This window comes from Stegastes partitus, unplaced genomic scaffold (assembly GCF_000690725.1).
Source record: "Stegastes partitus isolate 25-593 unplaced genomic scaffold, Stegastes_partitus-1.0.2 Scaffold1928, whole genome shotgun sequence".
Lineage (NCBI taxonomy): Eukaryota > Metazoa > Chordata > Actinopteri > Pomacentridae > Stegastes > Stegastes partitus.
This window is the reverse complement of record NW_007579659.1, coordinates 11064-21517: the sequence shown is the minus strand read 5'-3', so window position 1 is coordinate 21517 and position 10454 is coordinate 11064. Positions and strand designations below refer to the sequence as shown.

General features: G+C 44.4%; 1 protein-coding gene across 1 annotated transcript in view; it reads left to right on the top strand.

Annotated features, from left to right (window-relative positions):
• The window catches only part of LOC103373217 (protein NLRC3-like), a gene marked incomplete at its 3' end in the record, with an annotated part of 23520 nt that overhangs the window by 3788 nt on the left and 9278 nt on the right, over positions 1–10454 (top strand). Inside the window, exons 4-8 of the mRNA XM_008303060.1 lie at positions 6–643; positions 1341–1514; positions 2499–2672; positions 3055–3231; positions 4415–4588. Of these exons, the coding sequence (XP_008301282.1) occupies positions 6–643; positions 1341–1514; positions 2499–2672; positions 3055–3231; positions 4415–4588 (1337 nt within the window). The remainder of the gene's footprint in view (positions 1–5; positions 644–1340; positions 1515–2498; positions 2673–3054; positions 3232–4414; positions 4589–10454) is intronic.

Below are 10454 nucleotides of genomic sequence, written 5' to 3'. Positions count from 1 at the left end.
TGTTGTCAGGAGTTTGTACACAGATCTTCAGAAGAGAGTGTGTGATGTTCCAGAAACCAGTCTACTGCTTTGTCCATCTGAGCATTCAGGAGTTTCTGGCTGCAGTCTACATGTTCCACTGTCACACCAACAACAACACTGAGGTGCTGAAGAAGTTCCTGGGAAGAAAATACAGCAACCCGTCCCTGGATGTCTTCCTGAAGAGAGTCTTGGAGAAATCCCTTGAGAGTAAAAATGGTCACCTGGACCTGTTTGTTCGCTTCCTTCATGGCCTCTGTGTGGAGTCCAACCAGAGACTCTTAGGAGGCCTTCTGGGTCGGACAGAGAACTGTCCAGAAATGATCCAGAAAATCATCAACAACCTGAAGAAGAAGAAGACTAGCATGTCTCCAGACAGAAGCATAAACATGTTCCACTGTCTGATGGAGATGAAGGATCTGTCAGTACATCAGGAGATCCAAGAGTTCCTGAAGTCCGACAGCAGATCAAAAGATAAACTCTCTGACATCCACTGCTCAGCTCTGGGCTACATGCTGCAGATGTCAGAGGAGGTTCTGGATGAGTTGGACTTGGAGAAGTACAACACAACAAAGCAGGGACGACTGAGACTGATTCCAGCTGTGAGGAACTGCAGAAAGGCTCGGTGAGTCCAGATGTGTTCATTAACTATGATCAGTTCTTTAATGCTTCATATGTGCTGACTCTCGTCTGTTGTTTTGGGAATGAGGCTAAAAATGTGTGGTTTCTGTGTTTCTGTGGTCAGAAATGGGTGCATTTCTTCACATTTAATGTCAGATAGAAAAAAAAAGGTTTTATGTCTTTTTATATAGTGAATGTAAACTTCTGGTTTCAACTGTACATCATTTGGAACGTGGACGTTGGGAGCCTTCTGGAGGTCATGTTGTTGTTAAAGGGACCTTTTAGTTCACTGACCATTGTTAGGTGGTTTGTTTCGTTAAGTTTTCTCTGCGTGTGAACATTAGTCGGTAACAAAGCGAGTAAATCTTTCCTGACTGTAACTGTTCACTGAGTTGAAGTCATTCGAAATAGCAGTAAGGAATTGAAGCGATGTCTTCACTCTGACTCACACTGACAGACCGTGGACAGGATGAAACGCTCACTTTAACACCAGTTTTACTCCCGTCTTCTGCAAGATTCATTCTCACTAGAAGTCTGCAGGTGTGAGAGACTGAAGACAGTCATTGTGTCAAACACAGTGAAATGCAATCAGCTGAATCACAGATGTTCATCAGAGTCTGACATGTAGCTCTGCTGTCGTCACCGTGTGCATTTGGTCTTTATTTTTAATGCACATTCCTGTATTTGTTCTCCAATCACAGACTTACGGACAGTCACCTCTCAGAGGCTCACTTGGAAATCGTGGCCTCAGTTCTGAAGTCCAACCCTTCCCATCTGACCGTGCTTGACCTGAGTAGAAGCGAACTGCCGTACGATGGAATGAAGGTGCTGTGTTCTGCACTGGAGAGTCCAAACTGTAGACTGGAGAGTCTGAGGTCGGTGCACTGACTGGAGCTGTTGTAGTCTTCCTGTACTTATAGAGCTCAAATCCTTGACTGTTGGAGAATTCTGCTTCTTAAATCTTTGAGATCTGCTTGAACACAAATCTAAAGAAAGCTGATTTGTTTGTGTTTTTCTGGGAAAGCCTTTTCAGCACAGCACAGGACAAACCGATTTGTGTACATATCACAACAGCATGGCTTCATAGTCAGAGAATCTTCTAAACTGGCCTGCCTGCAGTCCAAACCTGTCACCCATTAAGAAAGAGAAAATACGACAAAGGAGGCCTCAAACTGATGTGCAGCTAAACAGCAAGAAAGAAAAACCACACACAATATAACAACAGCATTTGGTTCTGACCTGTTTCCAAATGCTTCTGGATTACTGTTGAAAGAAGAGCTCATGTAGCACCGTGAGACACAGACCTACACATCACCACGACAACTTGTTAGAAATGGGTTGGTGTGTCACATTCACAACATTTTTCAGTTTCAACATTTGCTGTACAGGCTTTAAATCAGGGGTGTCAAACTGCGGTCCTCGAGGGCCACAGTCCTGCATGTTTTAGATGTTTCCCTCTTCTAACACATCTGATTCAAACGATCAGCTCATCATCAAGCTCTGCAGAAGTCTGACAACGATCCTGATCATTTGAATCAGCTGTGTTGGAAGAAGGAAACATCTAAAACATGCAGGATTGCGGCCCTCGAGGACCGGATGTCGACACCCCTGCTTTAAAATGGTCCACAGCTCTGTTCATTCTGGCCCACAGTCTTTGGATCCAGCTATAAATGTTCAGGCGAAGAGACGTTTCAAGGTCGGAGAGGAGCGTCGTAGTTCGATTAATGTTAAAGTAACTGCGTGTTTGTGCTTCTACAGTCTGACTTTGCGTGATGATCCACAACAACAGAAGGACAAAGTCATGTTGAGCTGCACACTTGGATCGGATTATCGATGACTTCATCCCTCGTGTTTTTCAGATTGTGGCTCTGCAAGTTGTCAACGACCAACTGTGATTCTGTGGTCTCAACTCTGGAGTCCAACCCCTCCCTCCTGAAACATCTGGACCTGAGCTACAACCAGCTGCCGGAATCAGCAGTGAAGCATCTGTGTGGTTTTCTGGAGAATCCACACTGTAAACTGGAGACTCTGGGGTCAGTTCACTGTCTGTCTTGTTACTGTTATAGATGTTATATGTTTAATGATTATCCTAATATACAACTTTTGTTTTTGTTTGCATTCCGTTGTTTACTGTTATTCGTACAAGCGGTCGTGTTAGATTCTCGAGGAGACTTGGAGCTTGTTGTTCTGCGCGTTCACGTCCGAGAGCGCAGGTGCTATCATTAATCAGGGCTCCGATCCGCGTATGTTTCTGAAACTTGACTTTAACTAATGCGAGCAGGAGACCGACAGCATGATCCACAACAACAGGAGGACAAAGTCACTCTCCGTATCGATTAGGGTGATTATTGATGAGCTGAACACGTCTGATTGGATCATTGATGGTTCTAACTGCGAGTTTAATTCATTTTTCAGACTGATTTGCTGCACTCTGTCAGAGATCAGCTTTACTTCTGTGATCTCAGCTCTGAAGTCCAACCCCTCCCACCTGAAATATCTGGACCTGAGTAGAAACTTCATGCCGAGGGATTCAGGAGTGAAGCATCTGTGTGGTTTTCTGGAGGATCCACGCTGCAAACTGGAGACTCTGAAGTAAGACACCATGTTTTAGTTTTGTGCTGAGATGAATGTGAAGTTGTGTTGACACTAAACTGCAGCCTTCAGGTTGATGATATACTGATCCACACTGAGGATCTTCATGGTAACATGTTGAGCTGCAGATGTCATCAAGATCCTCCTGCTGAATAATTCACTTGATCTTCACCTCATTTTTGACCTCATGTTTTTCTTTATCTAGAAGTGAAACCAGAGCAGCAACTCGAGATGATTTCTATTGATGATGAAGCTTGTTTATTAATGTAGAAAATGTTAAAAAAAAACATGTTGTCAGAGTTGAAGGTGGCGTCTTCAAACATCTAGTTTTTCCATGCGACAGTCCAAAATAACAAACATTCAGTGTTGAGTGATAGAAACCAGAAAGTCTTCACAGTGGACCAACTGGAACCATTTTAGTTTGACTGAAAAATGACTGAAACCATCTTGAGAATGTTTTTGATCTGTTGTCCATCGACTGATCGTTTCAGCTCTGATTCAGCCTGTTTTTCAGCCTGTGAGGCAGAAACAAATATTCAGCATCTGCTGGTTCCAACACCTGGATGAAGTCATGGGATGTTTTATTCAGTGAAATGTTCAAATCCAACATGGCAACATTTTTATCTTCAATAAGTTCTTCAAAGAGCAGAAAATCCAGCAGCAGAAGTTCTGACAGCTGGTGAATAGTTGAAGTCTTTTTATCAAGGAGCAATGGGAACATTTTCTGCTTCAGTTTCTACAGATTTTCTATTTTTCTTTGGTTTCTGTCTTGTGAACGTGAGAATGTTTGTCTTTAGCGTCATTTGTCCTCTTAAGTCTGTGATCCACACTTTCAACTGTCAGTGACAGATGGATCAATAATGAAATGCATTTTAATGTAGAGTCCTGATTGAAACGTTCCCACGGTTCCAGAACATGAACGTATTTTAGAGTCTTGGGTCTCAACTTGTAGACGTTTCCTAGCAGCTGAAGTCACTTCCATGGTTATTGAAGCAGCAGCGTGGTGTCATTAACATTAATGAGAGCTCTTCTTCACGTGCACTAACTGAAGCTACTTCCTGTTGGCTTCAGCTGTTTGGGGTTAAACTCGTACATTCTTCATCTCTGAACACACGATGAAACTCTGAAAGCTTTCAGGCAGAAACTTTGTCTCCTAAACTTCCATCTTTTGTTCTTCATTCAGACTGACTCAGTGCGTTTTGTCAGAGATCAGCTGTGATTCTCTGGTCTCAGCTCTGAAGTCCAACCCCTCCCGTCTGAAACATCTGGACCTGAGTAACAACTACCTGAAGGACTCTGAGGTGCAGCAGTTGTCTGATCTTGTGGAGAGTCCAGACTGCAGCCTGGAGACTCTGAGGTCAGTAGAAGGTCACAGTCAGTCTCTGCTGCTCCTAATACTGGATGTGTTCAGAGCATCACGAACCTTTTCCAGACAGAACAAAGCTGCTTCATCAAAAGGACGACACTCTGTCACAGTACCCATCTACACAACTGTCACAGCCCAGTTTAGTTCTGATTTCTTTACCATGAAACTCAACCTGAGGGCAGCCGTGATGGAGCGAAACATGTCCCTGCAGCTGATCAGCTGTGACTGTGTGTGACGGCTCACCTGTCTGAGGCGACGCGCAAGGAAAGGAAGGAAATAGTCCTCAACAGCTGGAAGCATCAAACGAAACTACAAGTAGAACGAGTAGACCGAACACGGTGGGATCCTGGTCGGTCCTCTCAGGGAGACGTTTTAAAGTGTTTAACGAGGTTCCTGGTGCTGTATTCGTGCAAATGTGCCTAATTCTGTCTCTGGAGACGATCACATGGATCCTGCTGCCGTCTGGTGCTGCAGGTATTAAACAATCTGTCGTAGTTCTCAACAGCTGAAGCACCGATCTAAGCTTCAGGTCCTTGTGGGGGGAAACACTCAGATTACGTTTATTGAGTGTATTTAACCTGTTCGTGTTAGTTTTTTTAATCGCAATAAAGTTGCACTATTATGGGGCACCGCTATAGCTCACCTGGTTGAGCTGGCGTCCCATGTACAGGGCTATAGTCCCAATGTGGAGGTCATGGGTTCGAATCCCGCTCATGACCCTTTCCCACACGTCCTCCCCCTACTCTTCTCCCCCACTTTCCTGTCTCTCTCTCTCACTGCTCTATCAAATAAAGGCACAAAGGCCAAAAAAATAACTTAAAAAAAAAAAAAGTTGTACTATTATCGACTTTGCATGTTGTACTGTAATAAATGTGTAACTGGAGAGCAGGTGAGACAGGTGTGTTGTGATTTTGCCTCACAAACTGTGTTTTTTGCTTCCTGTGATGTTTTTGTTTTCTTGATGTTTTGTGTTTTTTCGCTCCACACAACGTGAAACACCGTTTTTTGTGCCCGTCTGTTAATGTGATGGTTCAGTTCAGACTTGTGCCGACACGCTGACTTGGCATCAACTCTGAAATGAGGCTACTGCTGATGAAAACACCCACTGATCTCCTCTGTTCTTTCTTCTTCTCTCTGCAGATGGAGGTCATATTAAACAGGACAGCGTGGATGAACTGTGTCCTGAAGATCCAGACGGGGACTAAGATGTGAAGAAAGGAATCAATGATGTACAAACTGATAAATGAGAAGATTGAACAGTTTCTGCAGACACACTGAGACTCCATGCTCACAAACCTCCTCCACGTCGGGCTTTTTCTGAACCCAAGTCGCCTGCAGATTAGTCCTGTTAGATCCAGTCAAACACAACTGCCATCGTGTTTGATTATTATTTGGTGAGGCTGAAGGTTCAGTGTGCAGGTTTACAACAAAGTTACAGGAAGCAGCAGTTTGAGTCTGTCGAGAATGAAATCGTACTTTTGGACCTTTTGTCACCTGTGTGCCCGGAGCTGCTCCGCCCAGAACACAGCAGGTGTTTTGTTTGACAGACAGCATTCGGAAAGCAGCAAAAGTGCATCACAGACACATCAGACACATTTTCCAGTGATGAACTAGATTGTGCAACACAACGATCTCCTGACTTTCTAAAGTACCGTGAACAGAATTCTGGTAGATTAATCGTAGCAACTGGACCTGCTTGAGTTCGTTGAAGACGTTCCACCTCTCATCCAAGAGGCTTCATCACTTCTGACTGACTAGTTGGGAGATCCAGATACTGATATCCTAAAGAGTGTCTGGATCTCCCAACTAGTCAGTCAGACCTGATGAAGCCTCTTGGATGAGAGGTGACGTCTTCAACGAACTCAAGCAGGTCCAGTTGCTACGATTAATCTACCAGAATAACCATGACCTGGATGACTGAGAATCTTCACAGACACCGTTAACAGAACCATTAACGTCGGACCCCCCGGGCTGTTTAATACCGGGGCTCGGTACCCATCCCTACATATACCATGAGTGGTGAACTACATTCAGAGATGTTCAGTGATGATGGCAGTTCACAGTGTGGTCATGTTTCCTGAGAACAGCTCCACTGTTGTTGACTCCTGCTAATGTTGTTGTGTGCTTGTTGTGTTTTTAATGCAGTGTGTTTGTTTGCTTCATGCTGTGAACAGTTCACCTGTCAGTCACATCAGTAACGCTGGTTGTTGAAAACAGACAGTAGAAAGTAGTTTCCAAAGAAACTCCCCTTTACCCATACCAGCACCCCCCAATCCGTTGTAGGTGGTAACTGGACATGCTCCACTGACCTGAGGGCTCTATAATACAGCAGAAAGTGAAAAAGCAAAACGTGTGTGTTCCATAAAAGGCCAAATATGAAAAATATGACTCGATCAGGTAGAAAATTGTAAAAATGACAGAAGTGAAATCAAAGCTCCAGAATAAAAGCTTAACAACACAGTACAGTGGGATCAAAAATGCTAGTTTCAGTGGGTTTTATGAGGACATTTGAGTCCTGAGTGTAGTTTGTACACATTGTCAATGAATCTTGAGACATGAGACTGAAACCTCAAAGTCCCCCCAAAAATACTTTGTCAGGATCTATGGCATATGCATTTACACTGTTCCAAAAAAATATAAGCAGTGAAGTGGACAAAAATGTCCTCATGACCGCGTGAACAGTCACCTGACATGCTTCTGTCAGAGTCAGTTATTCACAGAACCGATGCAGAAAGTGACGCTCAGCGCACCTGTGTCCGATCTGGGATCACCTGACCTCTGCTGGGAGTTAAAAATAATGCTTTGATCAACTCACAGTAACCTGACGCCATCTCAGTTCAGATTTTTGTGAAACGGTTTCATGCATCAGGCTGCATGTCTGTGCATGTAGACAGGTGTGGCTGCAGGCTGCATTCAGCTCTGAGTGTTTCTGACTTTGCTTCAGTTGAGCAGAGATGCACGATCCTCACCTTTTAATGAAATTCACTGTTTTCAGATCAGAATAGGTCACCGATGAGAGTCATGCATATCTGAGGAGAAAAGGACGAGGAGTCTGCCAGATGTGAGGTAAGATGAGCTTGTTTGCCTGTCGCTCAGTCTAGAGCGATGAGTAATACCAAAGATCAGTAATGTCAAACAAAGGCATCGCATTTGTGTGTTGGGCAAAGTGCTTTAGTTTTGTAGGGAGGTCACTGAGGTAAGCGTTGCACATGTGTAGCTCACAGTTTATCTGAGGTGACAGCAGAGAAATGGGACAATGTGAAACTCCCCGAATGTTGGGTTTGGAACCGACACAAACGTGTTGTTTGGTTTTTAGTTTAACCCTATTCAGGACTTTTGGGGTCGTCTGGACCCCAGGCTACCACTGAAGGGTTTCTTTTTTTGATGTAAAGAGACGGACATTCGTCATGCATTTGGAACCAAAAATATGTCAATTTATCAGAAAATGTATTAAACATACTGTAAAAGTCTGTAATGAATACGAACAAATATTTTACACATCTTCTTTCTTGTGGTCCAGTGGACCCTAAAAGACCTTCTAGGTATGGCAACATGAAAGTCCTGAATCGGGTTAAAGTGACGTTGAGCTGATGTGGAGATTTTCAGTTGTGACCGTGTCGACTCTGCGGGTGTTAAACAGCTGATTGTGACTTTGCTGTGAAACAGCATTTAAAGGACTGATGAGGAGAAGATTCTCTGCTCTGATGTGGCTACGCTGATCCAACATCCTTTTGTTGATGCATGCAGCTGCCAAATCTATTTGTATGATACGTTTTATGAGGCAGGGCTGAAGCAGCTCTGCCTCCTCATATCCAAGTCGCACTGTGTCGTAGCTCAGCTCTGTTGCCTTCAGTATCACAGCATCACCCACAGATGTTCTGTGCAGTCCTGCTGATTTTCAAATTAAGACAATATTGTTTCGACAAAATAATTGTGATAACACACTGAATAAACAAGTACATGTGTTCAATCTGGGCTGAGTCAGTTTTAAATCACTACTTTAGCATTGAGTGGCTGTGTCATGCTAAAATAAAAACTTGATCAGAATCGCTTCCTATCTGGTTATGTCCCTGTGTCTATGTACAAAGTAGTCATCTGGGGACACAAGGCTGAACACAGGATGCACTCAGGTTAAATTTTCCCCACAACAACGCCTCTTAACACAGTTTTTACAACTTTAGGTGCAACCAGGGTATTCAGAACAGTCTCACGAAGCCAGAATATCAGTCATAAAATATACCAGGCTGTCAGTGTGGAACTCTGATGTCTGATTCCCACCTGGAATAAGTACTGCACCTAAACCTGTCAGAATCATCTCTGGTAAAGGTGGAAGGGTTCTGGATATCTAAATAGTCAACTGGAGCTGCATTCACTCTCTAAAACAAGCACGTATATACACAAAAGCATTTATTTAGAAGAGAACAAGGTATAAGACAGAGTTTACAGCCACAGAAAATGTGTTTAACTGGAGAACTAAAGGAGTTTGTGTGTTCCGGGTTTTTATTTTTTGAATGTGTGCATATCAGGTGTGGATCCAAAAGAATTTGTTTTTTTCTTTGACCTGCCTCTGAATGTTCGACATGTTCAGGCACGAACACACGCTAAATAAGAAACAAAAGACGGTGTGAAACTGGAGTAGTGACTTTCCTCTCTGTGTGTATGTGTCTTGCCAGTTTTTATGCAGGAACGTGCTTCTGTTCGCAGCATAATGAACATCACCAACAGTCGACACTAACTGCCAGCCTTGCACAATACCAGACAAAACTGACATGAGGACATTTTGTTTTTCCATTCTCTGTAGATAGATAGATAGATAGATAGATAGATAGATAGATAGATAGATTATTGATCCCTTTGGTTGAACCTCAGGGAAATTGTCGAGTTAATCTCTAACTTTGTAATAACAAATTGTTGTTGTTTTTTTGTTTGTTTTTTAAAAAGCTGAAAAATTACGTGTTGAGTGCTAACTATCTGGAACCTCTCTCATATGGCGGAATTCTGGCAAAAGGCTTCTGAAATAATTTTTCGCTTTGGATCTGTCCATGCACGCATCATACAGAGCTTTGTGGGGCTGATTACAATTTAATAAAACTAATTAGCCACGTTCCCTCGTGTGGTGGCGGCCAACACGGTTCCTATGTGTTCCTCCTTTCTGCAGCTGAAATATTTCCATCCATCCATCTTCTCCCGCGTATCCGGAGTTGGGTCGCGAAGGCAGCAGCCTGAGCAGAGCCACCCAGACTTCTTGATCTGCACACACCTCCTCCAGCTCTTCTGGGGGGACCCCTAGGCGTTCCGAGGCCAGTCGAGAGACATAATCTCGCCAACGTGTGCTGGGTCTTCCCTGGGGCCTCCTCCCGGTGGGACGCGCCCAGAACACCTCCCCACGGAGGCGTCCAGGAGGCATCCGACGTAGATGCCCGAGCCACCTCAGCTGGCTCCTTTCGATGTGGAGGAGCAGCGGCTCTACTCCGAGCTCCTCCCGCGTGACTGAGCTCCTCACCCTATCTCTAAGGGAGCGCCCAGCCACCCTGCGGAGGAGGCTCATTTCGGCCGCTTGTATCCGCGATCTTGTTCTTTCAGTCATTACCCAGATCATGACCATAGGTGAGGGTTGGGACGTAGATTAACCGGTAAATCGAGAGCTTTGCTCCCTTGCTCAGCTCTCTCTTCACCACGACGGTCTGGTGTGGCGACCGCAACACTGCAGACGCTGGACCGATCCGTCTGTCAATCTCATGCTCCATCTGCCCCTCACTCGTGAACAAGACCCCGAGATACTTGAACTCCTCCACTTGAGGCAAGGACTCTCCACCGACCCGGAGAGGGCAAACCACCTTTTTCTGGTCGAGAACCA